This window comes from Bos indicus x Bos taurus, chromosome 1 (genome assembly GCF_003369695.1).
Source record: "Bos indicus x Bos taurus breed Angus x Brahman F1 hybrid chromosome 1, Bos_hybrid_MaternalHap_v2.0, whole genome shotgun sequence".
Classification (NCBI taxonomy): Eukaryota; Metazoa; Chordata; class Mammalia; order Artiodactyla; family Bovidae; genus Bos; species Bos indicus x Bos taurus.
The window spans coordinates 10,492,715-10,510,383 of record NC_040076.1 but is presented as its reverse complement, the minus strand read 5'-3'; the positions used below and the strand labels follow the sequence as shown (position 1 = coordinate 10,510,383).

At 39.3% G+C, this 17,669-nt stretch overlaps 1 protein-coding gene across 1 annotated transcript in view; it reads left to right on the top strand.

Annotated features, from left to right (window-relative positions):
* The window catches only part of JAM2 (junctional adhesion molecule 2), an 85,293-nt gene that overhangs the window by 47,666 nt on the left and 19,958 nt on the right, over nt 1–17,669 (top strand). Inside the window, exons 2-4 of the mRNA XM_027544873.1 lie at nt 6,376–6,441; nt 12,699–12,806; nt 13,864–14,016. Coding sequence (XP_027400674.1) covers nt 6,376–6,441; nt 12,699–12,806; nt 13,864–14,016 — 327 coding nt within the window. The remainder of the gene's footprint in view (nt 1–6,375; nt 6,442–12,698; nt 12,807–13,863; nt 14,017–17,669) is intronic.

The window sequence follows — 17,669 nt, the reverse complement described above, 5'->3', positions numbered from 1 at the left end:
CCCACAATATTTATTACTTGGTTCTATGCATGGTATTCTCTGTAATGTACTTTTAAAAGAAACAAAGCCTCTGTAATATGTCAGTTTTTCCCAATCATGTTTTTAATGAAAAGTAGTAATTTAAAAAATTTTTAATTTTTTTTTCCTATGTCACTTTAAAAAAAATTTTAATTGGAGGCTAATTACTTTATAATACCATGATGGTTTTTGCCATACATTGACATGAATCAGCCACAGGTGTACATGTGTTCCCCATCATGACCCTCCCTCCCACCTCCCTCCCCATCCCATCCCTCAGGGTCATCCCAGTGCACCAGCCCTGAGCACCCTGTCTCATGCATTGAACCTGGATTGGCGATCTATTTCATATATGATAATATACATGTTTCAATGCTGTTCTTCAAATCATCCCACCCTTGCCTTCTCCCACAGAGTCCAAAAGCCTATTATTTACGTCTGTGTCTCTTTAAATTTTTTTATTTATTTATTTTTAGTACCAAAAACATTTTCTATTGGGGTATAGCAGATTGACAATGCTGTGATAGTTTCAGTTGAGCAGTAATAGAAACATGTGTATGTATGGGCTGAGTCCCTCCACTGAAAAGTGTTAATTGAAATAACATTTTTATAGTAAACTTTTAAATTGTGGTGGTGTAAATACATATTTATTCTTAGTCAAGCTAAACTATTCTAGGTGGGTGATAGACAGTATAAGAACTTTCATTCTTACAGTCAGGGGTGGAGAAAAGAAACAAAAATATTTTATTTGACTGAAAGGAATTACTTGACTTGGAGTTTAGCAGTTATGGAAACAATCATCGCTTAACTTTACTTTATGAACTTCGGCCAGCAGCTCTGGAACACATCCATAACTGTGAGAGATGTTTTGTAGCTAAGTTTAAAACAATTGTTGACCTCAACCAGTGGACCTACATGACAGTTTTTTGTTTATTTTTATACTTAACTTACTCACGATAAGTGAAGGAAAAAAAAAATCAGTTCAAGAAAGCAGCCAACAGAGCCTATTCCTAAAATCTTCCAGTGAAATGTTTATACAGAACATTTTGTTTTCATCCATAGAGTTATTGTGTGTAAGTTAGGGAAATAAAACTGAATTTGAGGACTTAGACTGGAAATTATCTTTTCAAAATTTAGAACTTTCTGTGTAAGCTCAACATAAGTGACCATACTTTAAAAAATATTTTTGCTTAATGAAAGGCAAACCTTGAAGTAAATAGAATTGGAGCAAGAAGAAGATCCTTCAAATTATAGAAAGAAATATTCAGCTACCAAGAAATACTATCTTCATTAATATCATAGACCTAAACCTCTTTATAATTTTTTTGCATTCATAGCTTTTCCAGTGCAACCACTCCTTCATTTTTCTTTCTTGGGACATTTTTTTCTCCTATTCAGATATATACATAGAAAAGTTATGAGAGAATTAAAATTATTGACGTTAACAGCTGTTCTTTTTCATAGAACTTTAAAAGCAAGTTTTGAAAATTGAAGAAATAATTCTCAAAGGAGGTTTTAGCAAGTAGAAAACTGGGAGAAAGCGGTAAGATAATTGAGCCCAGTCCTAGATCTCCCAGTCTCAGATTAGGCTAATATTTGCCTCAAATGAAAGAAGATCCAAGACTCCTAAAGAAAATAAACATTCTCAGTAGGCAGTGTGGTGGTTGAAAAGCTCAGAGACATGATGTGAAGGGAACAAAGATTACCTTTTCCTATTTTGCCAACATTGCCCTTTCAACTGGTTTCTAGGGAATATGAATCTTCATTGTTTTGTCTAAGAGGTGTACTAAAACAGTTCAAAAATCATGAGAAATGCCAGTCATAACTGGACCTTCTCTGAAGGTGCTAATTTACACATTACTAAAGGGGAAAAGAAACTTTTTCAAAGTATATTTCAAAAGTTTCACAGAAGATGGTTTAGAATCAGAATCAACTGCCAAAAACATTCAGCCATCATGTCATTTAAGCGTAGGTGTAATTCACAAGGACCCATGAGGCCCTGTCTTTCCTCCAGCTCATTTAAGAGGATACTGGCTTGGCCAGCTTACTCTCCCCTTCCTCTGCGCCCTGAAATTTTCCAAACCCTCCCTTTGGACTCTGCAAAATAAAATTGAGGAAGGAGAGGAGAAGCTGGAAAAGAAAGATGTGAGGGGTGGGGAGAGGGTCGGAGGACTGCAGGACATATACTGGTATGTGACAGAAGTATGTGGAAAAGGGGAAATAGAGTGTTTTAAAAGAGTTCTTAGACCCATTTATGGTTTTTGAAATACACAAGAAAAGGAGTAATTTTGAAATTATTCTTTGGTGGTCTCAATCCCTCCCTAAGACTGAGCCAGATGGGTTAACTGGTTTATGCGGATAAATTTTCTCAAGTATCAATAAAAAGGAGCAGTTCAGGCCTGCATTCTTCACATAAATTTGCCAGTTTCCTTAGTGAAAATGTTTACATTTCAGGGATATGTAGAACCTGAATAGTTTAACAATGTTGAACAGTTAAGTAGAACTAGACATTTGAGATTTGTAGATTTTTGAGATTTTTAATTTCACAATTAGATTTGCTGTTCAGGCTTCCAAGAGAAGAGACAAAAAGGAAAAAAATAAATTATCCAGTATAGCACGTATTCTTCAGGAAGGATAAAAGCTAGCACAGCAGAAGATTCATTTACATGTCAATCTACAATAGATGAATGATTCAAAGATGCCATGCCATGTGAAAAATTATTCTCTCCTTCCTAGAAGTGTAATAAATTATTTCATAGTTAAGAAATTCTGATCTCACAGGAACTTTCAAAACCCTTGAACTCATGGTTTCTTGCCCCCCCTTAAGTCTATTCCTGGGTCATCAAACCAGCCTTAGCTGTAAGTCTAGAGCTGTGGTTCTCAACCCAGTATGACTTGCCCATTCCATCTGCAGGGGACATTTGGCAATGTCTAGAAACATTTTTGGTTGTCAGAACTTGAGGTGGGAGAGTAGGGATACTCCTGAAATCTGGTAGGTAGAAGCCACTGATACTGCAGAGGATACTTTTCCACAACAAAGAATGATCCAATCTCAAATGTCAGTACTTGAGCTTTGAGCAGCTCTTGTCTAGAGTCGTCCCTCTGAAATTACCATGATATCCTCCCCCTCTAGTCATAGCCCCTTAGCTTCCACCTTCGTGTTATTCTTCTGAGCCAATCCTTGCTTTGAAATTAAGCACCAATTTTTAACCTATCCCATCTTCATTAGATTGGTGGAATTGTCCAACAGGCATCTTTATTAATCTGCAACCCTTCCTCATAGTTCAGCTTGGGGGGAAATGTGCTTTGGGGCCCAGTGTGGAAGAGTAATAAGTAATGTGGACTTTGGGTATCATTGAGATAGGTTCAAATCCCAGCTCTACCACTTACTACTTATATAACTGTGCCCAAGTCTCTCACCTACTCGGTGCCTCAGTTTCTCACCTGAAAAATGTGTATAAAGATGGCACCCTACCATAAATAATTGTTGTGTGAGTTAAGTAAGTTAATACTCGTAAAGCCCTGGGAACGGTGCCTAACATCCAAGTGCCCCACACTACTATGCGTGTGCTCAGTCATGTCCGCCCCTTTGTGACCCCTGGATGGCAGCCCACCAGGCTCCTCTGCTGATGGAATTCTCCAGGCAAGAATACTGGAGCGGGTTGCCATATCCTACTCCCCATTTCCTACGACCTAGGGATCAAACCTGAGTCTCCTTTGTCTCCTGCATTGGCAGGCAGATTCTTTACCACTTCGCCACCTGGGAAGCCCAAGTGCTTCATAAATGTTAGTTATTGTTCTTTCTCAAGAGCTCACTAAGGCCTGTGTCCTCCAACTCACTTCCTCCTCTGTACCCCAAGTCCAGGGAGAAGATATATTTTATTCATGATGGTTTCTCTCAAATGTTTGCCTAAGCTGTGAGTCGTTTCCATTTTCCTCATGGTCAGCGTTTCTAAATATGGAAAGGCAGGAATACCCTGGTTTTCTGTCTCTGGTTTTGGCTACCCACATCCCCTCCCTGAGGCAAATAACACTTGACAGCATGAAGGTGGGGAAGGACTAAGAAGGGAAAGGGCAAATATATCAAAATATTGTCCTGAATGCCATGCAGTTCTCAGTCTGCAGTTGAAAACTGGTGAGTAATTGAATGAGAGGGTGGATACCTCATGGGCAGTGCTCAATTTTCTGGCACAGTAACCATGTGGAGTGTGGTACCTTTCACTGCATTGAGATTTCATAGGAATAAAGCAAAGTTTTTGAGGGCAGGCAAAGTTCTGTTTTGCCATGAGTTTTTGGTGCCTGTAGGAAATGGGAGACATAGATACCCAAGAGAAAGAGGACTTTTTGAATTTAATCTCAGTAGAGAGATTATAGCCAGAGGTACAGATTTTTCAGCAAATAAATGGTAGTTCAGTCAATAAGAGTATAAAAAATAAATTTTAAAATCAAGAGTATGAAAGATTGTGTAGAAAGGAGTTAGCTGAGTCAGGAAAGCAGTTTCTGGATGAATGGATGGATAAATTGATGAATGGATAAATGCATGGATGGATGGGCAGAACAAAGAGAAAGAAGACCCCATGGGGAGACAGAAGGAAGACTAGGAGTGAATTACAGAATTCAAGGAAGTCAAAAGAATCAGATGGCCTGGAGAGATCAAGTAAGGTAAAAACCATTAAGTGTCCATTGAATATGGCAACAGAGGAGTCATTTTTTACTTGGCAAAAATAGTGTAAGTAAATTATATGAAGACAGAAAACAGATGGTAGAATGAGCAGAGAACTAGCATTTCTAGGATATTATAGAAATAAGTCGTCAAGAAATAACCTTCCTTAGACTTGATGATAAATTTAATTTCATCCTAGATTATTTCATGTACAATTTTTGGGTAGACAGCAGTTGGCCTGCTTTGCCTCAATTGTTTACCCATGATGACCAGCAAGAATGCTTTGCATTAAAATAATTAACATCAGTCTATAGAATATTTTTGACACCTTCGCAAAAGAGTAACTTGTTTTCTGGAACCCTTCATTAGTATTAATTTTGCTCTAACTTCATTTACTTGATTCTTCTCATTAGTAAACAATAAGAAGTTGTCTCATTCATTTGTTCAATAAATATTTACTGTGCTTTGCTTTATTCCAGGCATTGTTCTAGGTATTTGGACTACATCAGAGAATACAACAGATAAATAATCTTGTCCTTGTAGCATTTAAATTTCAGAATTGCATACTAATAGAAAGTGATTGAAATTATTTTTCAACGTGGTCATGAAACTGGGCCATAGAATGACATCTGTGAAGTGAAATAATACAAAATGAGCATATCAGAGATTGAATTAGAAAGTTTTTAGCTCCTGGCTCAGCTACTTTGTTATTTAAGCCTGGATCATGCGTACCACGCTAAATCACTTCCACTATTGAATTTTATCAAGTAAAAGAATTTATGAAAACACCTTTTAAAATGAAAACTTCTCTGTAAGTTTACAGGGATGATGATGATGATGATGTCATCACCATTATCATCATCGTCACATCACTTATCAGACTTCATAATCCATCAGTCATTTCAACTTACGGACCAGTCCTGGAAAAGTCATTGCAGTGTTTAGGAGGAAATCGAATATATTCTGTTTGTATTTTTCATCAGAATTTTATATACAAAGTTTACAAGCATTTTATATTATTTATACATTTCATAGGCAAAAATATGTTAAAGGACTTTATATTTAGGTATAGTCGGGGTTAAGCTCAGAAAACTATAGCCTTACATAGGGCAGTAAAAATAGTTAGCTTTTATTCACAGGGAACAATGATATCTTTGACAGTGCTAGATCACATATTAGGTTGAATTAAGGACACAAACACTTTTTTAAGAATTGAACTTGCAAGAGTGTGTTGTCTGTGGGGACAGCAGGGGTCAGGGGAGGAATGCAAAAAGATTCATGAGTTTTGCTTTGGGAAATGTTTACAGGGCTAAACCGAATTGTAGAAAATGGAAAACACATACATAGTTTGCCTTGGCTTTTCCTGTTTTTTTTTTAAATTTATTTTTAATTGGAGGATAATTGCTTTACAATGTTGTGTTAGTTTCTGCTGTTCCACATGTGAATCAGCTATATGTATACTATACATCCCCTCCCTCCTAAGCCTCCCTCCCACTCCACAAGGTGATCACAGAGCACCAAGCTGAGCTCCCTGTGCTAGGTTTTTCAGATTTTGATACTTTAAAACTGAAGTATTATGAATTGTGGGAAACCGTCACCAAACTTTAGGCCAGTTTTCCTTCATACTGCATCCCATTCAGACATTTGATGGACTTTGCACTATTTTAATTATCCTATTTGTTTTCATCTTTCAGATCATAAGGCCTATGGATTCTCTGCCTCAAAAGATCATCAAGTGGTCACAGCAATAGAGTATCAAGGTAGAGTGCCTTGCTCCTTTTCACGAGCTGTATTGTTTGAAGAACTCACGGGGATGACATGCGTGTCTTCTTTGTCAGAAACTCACTTCACACTAGCTCCTCTGCTGAAATGCTGCTCCCTGCTCTTTCTACCTTGAGAAGTCTTTCTCCACCTCCTCGGTGGAAATTTTGGACATTCCATGAAAGGCTTGATGTACAAAGAAGGTCTCTTATTACATAAAGTATTTGCAGCAAAAAAAATCTAATTTGCAAAAAAAGAGATGGAAATCTTGGAAAGTTGCAAGGTTAGCTAGATTTAGTCAATGGAAATTAACACTGCAATTAAACTTCAGTTCAGTTGAGTCTCTCAGTCGTGTCTGACTCTTTGCAACCCCATGAACCGCAGCACGCCAGGCCTCCCTGTCCATCACCAACTCCCGGAGTTCACCCAAACCCATGTCCATTGAGTTGGTGATGCCATCCAACCATCTCATCCTCTGTCGGCCCCTTCTCCTCCTGCCCTCAATCCCTCCCAGCATCAGGGTCTTTTCAAATGAGTAGTTCTTCGAATCAGGTGGCCAAAGTATTGGAGTTTCAGCTTCATCAGTCCTATCAATGAACACCCAGGACTGATCTCCTTTAGGATGCACTGGTTGAATCTCCTTGCAGTCCAAGGGACTCTCAAGAGTCTTCTCCAACACCACATTTCAAAAGCATCAATTCTTTGGTGCTCAGCTTTCTTCACAGTCCAACTCTCACATCCATACATGACCACTGGAAAAACCATAGCCTTGATTAGACAGAGCTTTGTTGACAAAGTAACGTCTCTGCTTTTCAATATGCTGTCTAGGTTGGTCATAACTTTCCTTCCAAGGAGTAATCGTCTTTTAATTTCATGGCTGCAGTCACCATCTGCAGTGATTTTGGAGCCCAGAAAAATAGTCAGCCACTGTTTCCACTGTTTCCCCATCTATTTGCCATGAACAGTATGAAAAGATAACATTAATATAACCTATTAAGGATATCATTTTTTAAATTTATTTTAGCTTCTTAAAATATTTATAAGGGAGGAGTTGGTATTTAACAGATATAAAGTTTCAATTTTACAAGATAAAAGAGTTCTGGAGATTGCTTACACATCAATGTGAATATATTGAACACTATTGAACTGTACAGTAAAAATCATTAAGAAGGTAAATTTTAAGTTATGTGTATTTTATAACAATTTTTTTTTAAACTTTAAGGATCTAATGTGTACATGCTCAGTCACTTCAGTCATGTCTGACTCTTTTTGACCCATGGATTAGTTCGCCAAGCTCCTTTGTCTGTGGGATTCCCCAGGCAAGAATACTGGAGGGGTTTGCTGTTTCCTTCTCCAGGGGATCTTCCTGACCCAGAGATCGGATCCACCACATCTCTTGCATTGGCAGGTGGATTCTTTGCCACTGAGTCACCAGGGAAGCCCCTAAGGATCCAATAACAACAACAAAAACAATTATTGCTGTTCAGTCGCTCAGTTGTGTTTGACTCTTTGCGACCCCATGGACTGTAGCACGCCAAGCTTTCTTGTCCAAAAAGAATTATAGGAGTTTTTATAAATTTACTTTAGTTTTGAGCCTCTACTACTTTTCTGAAGGATCTTTTTACCTAGAACACATTAATAATGCTGGGCAACCTGAAAAATTACTATTTCTTAAGTGTGATACTTCTTTACATGATAAACATTTAAGAAACTGGTTTCAAATGTCTGATCTCTCTTTTGAGGCATGTCTTAAAAGACATATATGTAATGCTCATATATGAGCAGCCTTATGCAGAGAGTGTTCAACTGTAAGTCAGAATTTAATAGCGTGCTTTTCTCCACAGAAGTAATTTATGGCAATTTGTCAGAATTACTTTGGTAGTACCAATTCTATTCTTGCATTATGTAAGATTTTGATGATTTCTAACTTGAGCATAGAAGTGAAAATCAAACAATAGTCGACAATACAGCAACTAGAAAAATGAATATTCACAATGATTCTGTGTGATTCCTAAAAATGATTATTTTGCTACATGTTGAAAAGAATGCCTTTTCCAAACAAAGAATTACCTTTTCTCAATCCAAACCAACACAGGTATTTTTGGCAATGTAATAATCATCTTAATAGAAAAACTTGGTGCATTTTTATATTTCAATATGCCTTGTTTGGGAAAAGTATGATTTATATCTACATTATTTTCTTTGCTGTCTCAAACACAGGTAACACTTCAGTTCAAATCTGAGTAATTTGGTAGCAAATATATGATGGTGTTAAGTATGGATTTTTGTCATGCCAGGGCAAGCTTACAACTGTAAGTAAGAGAAGTACCTCATGAATGAAAGGAATAATGACCATTTATGGAGCATGGACCATATGCACCCAAATGTGTAAATATATTATCTCATTTAATCTCTATGACAGCTTTGCAAGATGAATAATATTGCTCTTCTCATTTTACAGATATGAACACAACTATATCTTTTTATAAAAAGTTAAATAATTTGCCCAGTAGCAACACATCTAGTTTATGGCAAAGGTCTGATTCCAAAGCCTATGCCTTAAACTACTATATTATGACATCTTGGGTTTCCCATGTGGCGCTAGTTGTAAAGCCTCCATCTGCCAATGCAGAAGACATAAGAGATGTGGGTTCGATCTCTGGGTGGGGAAGATCCCCTAGAGTAGGAGATGGCAAGGCACTCCAGCATTCTTGCCTGGAAAATGCTATGGACAGAGTTGCCTGGTGGGCTACAGTCCATGGAGTTGCAAAGAGCTGGACACGACCAAGCAACTGAGCACATAATATGGCATAATGAGCCCAAGGGCTATATACAGAAAGAAGAGCATGCTGGTCGTGAGTTGAATTTTGGCTGAAAAGAGAGAAGAAAGTTTGTAGTAGTTAGCTTCTAAGTCTAGCTCAGGTCAGTTCAGTCACTCAGTCGTGTCCGATTCTTTGAGACCCCATGGACTGCAGCACACCAGGCCTCCCTGTCCACACCAGCTCCTGGAACTTGCTCAGACTCCTGTCCATCAAGTCGGTGATGCCATCCAACCATCTCATCCTCTGTCGTCCCTTTCTCCTCCTGCCTTCAATCTTTCCCAACATCAGAGTCTTTTTTAGTGAGTCAGCTCTTCACATCAGGTGGTCAAAGTATTGGAGCTTCAGCATCAGTCCTTCCAATGAATATTCAGGACTGATTTCCTTTAGGATTGACTGGTTTGATCTCCTTGCAGTCCAAGGAACTTTCAAGAGTCATCTCCAGCACCACAGTTCAAAAGCATCAATTCTTCGACGCTCAGCTTTCTTTATGGTCCAGTCTCACATCCATACATGACTTCAGGAAAAACTATAGCTTCTAAGTCCATTGAGTTCTTTATCCTCAGATGTTGGCCCCATGCTTCTAGCAGATGTACTGTTTCTCACAGCTTTGGAGGTCAAAGTGTTTCCATGCTTGTAACACTCCCGAAGAACCACAAGGTGAAATTCAAATTCTAGGGAGTTGAAAAATCCAAATTCCCTCTTTTAAGTCTTTGGTCAAATATCACCTTCTAAATGAGGCAAGCTCTTACTACTGTATTTATTTAAAAATTACATTCCCTTCCCCCAGCATTCCCAAACTCCCCGGACTTTGATCTACCCTATTTACGTAGCACTAATGACCTCTTCATGTACTGTATAACTCACTTTGTGATGTTTGTTGTGTGTCTGACCCCCTGCAAATTGTAAGATCCCAAAGGGCAGGGATCTTTGATTTCACTGCTATAGCTCAAGAACAATGGCAGACACACAGTAAGTACTCAATATTGTTGTTCCTTAGTTGCTAAGTCCTGTCTGACTCTTTTGCGACCCCGTGGACTGTAGCCCACCTTTTGTCCATGGAATTTCCCAGCAAGAATACTGGAATGGGTTGCCTTTTCCTTCTCCAGAGGATCTTCCCAAACCAGGCATCAAACCTGCATCTCCTGCATTGGCAGGCGGATTCTTTATCACTGAGCCACCTGGGAAGCAAGTACTCAGTATACTTTGGACAAATTCCATTTCTCCATATTTTATATGGTCAATGTGATTAAAGCTGGAATAGAGTCACTGCACTTAAGAAAACTTGGTTACACTATTTAACATAATTTCTATAGAGGTTTTTCATAGAGTAATGAATATAGAAATCAGGAAGAATTCACCAAAAGGGGTGTGTGTGTGTCCAGTTAGATACGTGAAACAATGTGATTATTTGAGTATAAACGTATTCCTAAGACCTAGGAGTGTGTGCTAAAAATGAATGTGGGTGTGTGTTTAATTGTTGGAAACTCAACAAAATACGGGAAGGAAACCTATCTAAAACTCAAGACTCCGGAAGGCCACCGCCCATTCTCCTTAATCAACAGAACAGAGCTGTGTTTCCTCAGACAAGTCCCTCGGCACACATTCGTCTGTGTAGCGTGGTTGTAAACATGTCTCTAAAATGATGTCTGTTTGTGATATAAAACCTGCTTTTAAAACTTTAGACATCCTTAAAAACATCTTTCAGATTGTTTCCTCCTCTTTCTTTTCTCTGTCCTACTTTTTATTTGCCATGACCTGTTATTCTATTTCTATATTTCTAGCAATGTGTGTGGAACAAGAAAAAATGTAGAAACTACATGTAACAGAAAAATCATACTTCTGTCACATAAAAATCATTGCTGGGTTAATATTTTCATACATATTCATGTAGGTTTTTTGTTCATATCTATTTGTATATTTTTAATAGAATATGTCATGTAAATACAAGTATGCTTTTTTAATCTATCATATCATTTAACATCTTGAAATAATTTTTAATGGTATCAGAGATATAGAAAGGATTTTTTAGTATAGTTTCTCTTCTAGTTAAATATAGTGTTTTTTAGGTCAAACTATAATATACTGTGAAGGAAAAAAGTTTCAGAAATAAGAAATTGAGGAGAATGCTGCTTAATACTTTGTAATAACCTATATGGGAAAAGAATCTGAAAAAGAATAGATACATATACATGTGTAACTGAATCGCTTTGTGTGTGCCTGAAACTAACACAATATGGTAAGCTATATCCCAATGTAAAATAAAAATTAAAAAAAAACAAAAAGAATTATGAAGTTGACACTCTGGAGAGCCTGGTTGAAACATCCTTTAAAAATGCACAGGACTAGAGGTTTCCATTTGGCAACTTGAAGCAGTTGGTAGGCGGGCACTGGTTTTTTCCTCCCTGTCGTCTTGTTCGGACAGTTAAAAGAGAGGGCGCCTTGGGTAGTTCCTGGAATTCCTTTATGACGTAAGTGCAGCAAATTCCCTGTGGTAATGTGACCCTGGGGAGCTACATTGAGGCGGTTAGACCTGAGGCCTGGATTAAGTCTTTTTATATTTTTTCTGGATTGAGGTGAAGGGTAGGAGTCAACGATTTATTTGGAGACCATGTTGGGTTGGTATTCGTGTACTCACAGAGAAGACTATCAAAGGGTGCTGGGTGAGAAGGTAGCGTGCTGAGGGGCCATCTGAAGCTCCATACCGTGACCTGGGCTGGGCCATATGTGCCTTTCTCAGGCAGTAGGTGTGAAGCATCTACTACTGACCTCTATCCTGGCACTCATCACCGGAACTCCATCATCTTATTTGCCTCTTCTCCTGGGCTCTAAACTCTTTGAAGACCAAGATGGGAGAGAAAGAGTTAATTAATCATAGCCCTTTCTGTAAAGGACTTACTACGTCCAGGCCTGTGTGCTTTGCATCTGTTATTGTATTAGTGAAAACATGTTGCTCAGTTGTCTGACTCTTTGCGACCCGGTGAACTGTAGCCCGTGAGACTCCTCTGTCCATGGAATTGTCTAGGCAGGAATACTGGAGTGGGTAGCCTTTCCCTTCTCTGGGGAATCTTCTGAAACTCAGGGATCTAACCCAGGCCTCCTGCATTGCAGGAGGATTCTTTACTGTGTGAGCCACCAGGGAAGCCCATTTGTATATGAAGACTCAACAACTCTATGAGGTACTGTCTTATTTTACAGATGGGAACTGAGGCTCAAGAACTAGCAAAAGTAGCGTAGTGACACAAAATTATTTTGCTAAAGAATTTCAGAGCTTTCCCTTCATCTTTAAATTAAGCCAGCTTGGTACCTGATGAGGAAATTTATGAATAAATGAATTAATGAGTGGATAAAATAATAAGGCTGTTTAAAATCTATTAAGTAAAATATAATCTCAGAGGAACAGTTAGAAAACAAATATTTTTTGTTGTTGTTTCTAGAGGCTATTTTAGCCTGTAAATACCCAAAGAAGACCGTTTCCTCCAGATTGGAGTGGAAGAAATTGGGGCGCGGTGTTTCCTTTGTCTACTATCAACAGGCTCTTCAAGGTAAGAAGTTGGAGACTCAATGAGGTGAGAGAAAGAGAGCGCCACATACCCCAGACCCTTTGATTCACCAACGAGAACAGGACGTGGCTAGTGACTGAGAATGTGTTTCTGTAAGTGTGATGTGAAACCAGCAGAGTGAAAGTGAAGTCACTCAGTCGTGTCTGACTCTTTGGGACCCCATGGACTGTAGCCTACCAGGCTCCTCTGTCCATGGGATTTTCCAGGCAAGAGTACTGGAGTGGGCTGCCATTGCTTTCTCCAAGTGTGATGTGAAACCAGGAGAAACCAAGACCCAAAACAGAACAGCAAAAACAGAGGACAGAATAGAAGTGGGTGAACTCCATGGAGGCTCTGGACTGCTCATTTTTCATCTCACTCCTAGAGGATGTAAGATAACAGTTGTTTTTGCTAGTCTGGTAGATTAAATTCTTGACAGAATGGAAGAAAAGATGGTGTGGGGTTAGGATGGAGGGTCGCTGCTCAATTTTAGTAATAACTTTACCCTATTTCCGGGTGATCCAGAAAGCTAGGTCATCACTGAGAAGCTTAGGGGGTTGGCACTTCAGATCAGATCAGTCGCTCAGTCATGTCCGACTCTTTGCGACCCCATGAATTGCAGCATGCCAGGCCTCCCTGTCCGTCACCAACTCCTGGTTGGCACTTAGGGGAAGGTAAATATGACCACCTTTATCCAGTGTTTTCTGTATAAAACTTTTTGTTGCACATTTCTTTATACTCCCTGATCTTCTTGTTTTATATGTAGTGAGCTTTTAAAGTGTTGATAATGATAGATACAATGCAATGATGCTGGGATTTAGTTCAAAATAATCCAGTGGTTAGAACTGAGTGTTCTTTTGTAACAGTATAAGATTCTAAAAAAAAAAAAAAAGAAAAGAAATTAGAAATAGCAGCACTCATAAACAATTTTTAAGGTTTTAAATTGAGTTTATTAATAGGAAAATAAATGCAGTGATTACTGAACAAAGTGATTAGAAGAAGGTAGTGTATAGAAAGTTATTGCCTCATTATTAACATCATTGTCTTCTTTTTCTAAAAGGTGATTTTAAGGATCGAGCTGAGATGATAGATTTCAGCATACGGATCAAAAATGTTACAAGAAATGATGCCGGGAAATATCGTTGTGAAGTTAGTGCCCCATCGGAACAAGGTCAAAACCTGGAAGAGGATACGGTCACTCTAGAAGTATTAGGTGATGTGCTTGTGTGTGTGTGGTTACTGTTCCCGCTCTCATCCCCTCACCCAGCTCCAGAGCAGTGAGGCAACTCAGGGCTCCAGGGAGTAAAGTTATAAAGGTGGGCTTCCAGCACCACCTTCCCGGTAGCAGCCTCTTCACCTCACTGGCTGCTGACATTTTACTATTACTACTTCATTGTGACAAAGTCTCTTTCCAGTTAAGACTGGGGTAAATCTTAATGATCCTACACTGTGTGCATGCGTGATCAGTCGTGTCTGACTCTTTGCCACCCCATGGACTGTAGCCCACCCGGCTCCTCTGTCCATGGGATTTTTCAGGCAAGAACACTGGAGCAGTTTGCCATTTCCCTCTCCAGGGGATCCTACACTGTACATAGAAGCATTTTCCTCAAGAGTTTATTTTTCAGTCACTTTCAGCATATGTAGTGATTCTCTTATAAATAGTCTCAAGTGAGATGATAGAAAACCAATAAAACAAAAATGTATTGGAGTTAGCAAATGCAAACTATCATATATCTAATGAACAAGGTCCTACTCTATAGCTCAGGGAGCTATATTCAGTCTTCTGTGATAAACCATATTGGAAAAGAATATGAAAAACAGTGATTATATGTATATGTATCTGAATCACTTTGCTGCACAGCAGAAATTAACACAACATTGTAAATCAAGTATACTTCAATAAAATAGACTTTTTAGAAACTATAGGCTGGGGAAGTATAGAAGTTATTCTGGTAAGAAAAGAAATTAGCATTTATTGTGCAGCTAGTATGTGTTAGGCTCTTTCAAGTGTGTAATTTTACCACGGACAACCTGTTTTTTATGGATGAATATATAGATGTTAAGTGATTTTCCAGGGCTGCACAACTAGTGTCTGGACCAATATTTGGATCCTGATAAGGTTAAATGCAAAGCCAGTACAATTAGTTACTCTAAGATGCACTGATAGACAGTAACTGCCCATGATGATCACCGGTGGAGGAACTGATCCATTCTTCTCTTAGATGTCACTATAAACTGTCAAGCAAAGAGAATAAAGTAACTTCTCTTCCTTTTTCTATTATATGTAGGCTGTTTCTAAAATACTAATGATGTACTGTTACAGAAGAAATTTAATTCAGAAAATCTTGCAGGAGATTCAGCTGGTGTATTAGTCTTCTGTTGCTACATAATAAATGATTACAAACTTAGCAGTTTAAAATACCACCCACCTGGGACTTCCCTGGTATTCCAGTCACTAAGACTCCACGCTCCCAATGCAGGGGGCCCTAGTCAGGGTACTAGGTGCCACATGCCGCAATTAAGAGTTTGTATGCCGTAATGAAGATTAAAGATCCCACATGCTACAACTAAGACTCAGCTCAGCCAAATAAGTAAATACAAACATTTTTTAAAACCCACCTGTTTATTAGCTCAAGGTTCTGTAGATCAGAAGCCTAGCACCATGGCTGGGTTGTCTACCCAGGGTATCTATCACAAGGCTGAAATCAAGGAGTCAGCTGGGCTCAATTCTTGACTGGAGGTTCTGAATAAAACTCTGCTGCCAACCTCGTTCATGCTCATTGGCAGATTTCACTTCCTTATGATTGGGCTTCCCTGGTAGTTCAGTTGGTAAAGAATCCGCCGCAATGCAGGAGACCCAGGTTCAATCCCTGGGTGGGGAAGATCCCCTGGTGAAGGAAATGGCAACCCACTCCAGTATTCTTGTATGGAAAATCCCATGGACAGAGGAGCCTGACAGGCTACAGTGTGGGGTCACAAAGAGTCGGACACTGCAGAGTCACTAAACCACCTGGTTGGTGAACACATAGTTGTAGAACTGAAGTCCCCATTCCATGCCGGCTGTCAGCTGGGGCCACACTCAGTTCTACAGCCGCCATGTTCCTTGGCCTGTCCATCTACAACCTAACAAAAGCATGGACTCCTTCTTGTGTTTGAATGTCTGATTTCCCTTCTGGGACTAACCAGAGAAAACTGCTTTTTCAAAGAGATCATGTGGGACTGGTCCCTGGTGGTCTAGTGGTTAAGACGCTGCACTTCACCACAGGGAGCAACGGTTCCATCCCTGATTGGGGAACTAAGATCCCACATGCTGCAAAGCACAAGTGAAAAAGAAAGAAATTGAAAATAATGAATGAGAACCTACTGCGTAGCTCAGGGAACTCTGCTCAGTGCTCTGTGATGACCTAAAGGGAAGGAAATCTGAAAAATAGGGGATATATGTATATATACATAGCTGATTTAAGAACTGACCCATTGGAAAAGAGCCTGATGTTTGGCAAATTGAGGGCAGGAGGAGAAGGAGGCTACAGAGGATGAGATGGTTGGATGGCATCAGTCACTCAATGGACATGAGTTTGAGCAACTCTCTGAGGTAGTGAAGGGCAGGGAAGCATGGGGTGCTGCAGTCCATGGGGTCGCAAAGAGTCGGGCATGACTGAGCGACTGAACTGAACTGATAGCTGACTCACTTTGCTGAACAGTAGAAACTGACACAACATTATAAAGCAACTGTGCCCCAATAAAAACTAATTTAAAAAATCAAGAGGTCATGTGCTTAGGGCAGAACCATCTATGCAATCTCCCTTCCCTTAAAGACAGATTTGAAACCTTAATTACAACTCTAAGACCCCTTCAGAGTAGGACCTACATTTGTGTTTGGTTGAATAACTGAGAGAAAGTGTATAAACACCAGGGCCTGGGAACTTGGGGGACCGTGTTGAATTCTGCCTACACAGACAGCTCTGGGTTTTCCTGGATTTAAGAAACGTCTGGTTTACTTTACAAATTTGACTTGACTTTAAACCAGACTTTCCGTAAATCCAGGAATAGGATAGAACCCTAGAATAACACTAACACAGGTATTTTCTTTCTTGGCCTGAAAAGGATTTTTGTTTGAATACTGGTCCTGAAAATATTCTCAGCTTTGACTTTGAATATAGTTGATAATAATACATTAAAACCATTGGTGAGAGGGAAAGTAGAGATTGTTTATCTAAAAAAGAATAATTGTTGTAGTAGCTAATGTTGTGCTTCCTATTGTAACAGGTAAACCTTGAACTCTCAGTGAGTGGCTTACATGATAGAAGTTTCTTCCCTCATGTAAGTCAAGTCTAAACGGTTGGGGACAGAGATAATAGTTGTAATAGATAATAGACAGATAATAGGTAATATAGATAGATAGATAATAGATAAATAATAGATAATAATAGTCTTTGCGTCTCCATGGACTATATCCTGTCAAGCTCCTCTGTCCATGGAATTCTTCAAGCAAGAATGTGGGTTGGGTTGGTGTGGGTTGCCATTCCCTTCTCCAGGGGATCTTCCCAAAGTCAGGGATGGAACCCAGGTCTCCCACATTGCAGGGAGATTCCAAATCAATAGAGATCCAAGCTAATGCAAGACTAACATCTTCAATACATAGCTTTCTGAGGTCACCATGGGTCATGACACCTAGCTGGTAGTGGGAGGGGTAGGAGTATTACCAAACCCAGGTCCCACTGCTTGCCCCTCAAAAGCCATTCAAGAGGCCAGGTTGCTGGAAAGGAAGTGACGTGAAGTGAAAGTCGTTCAGTCTTGTCTGACTCTTTGTGACCCCATGGACTATACAGTCTATGGATTTCTCCAGGCCAGAATACTGGAATGGGT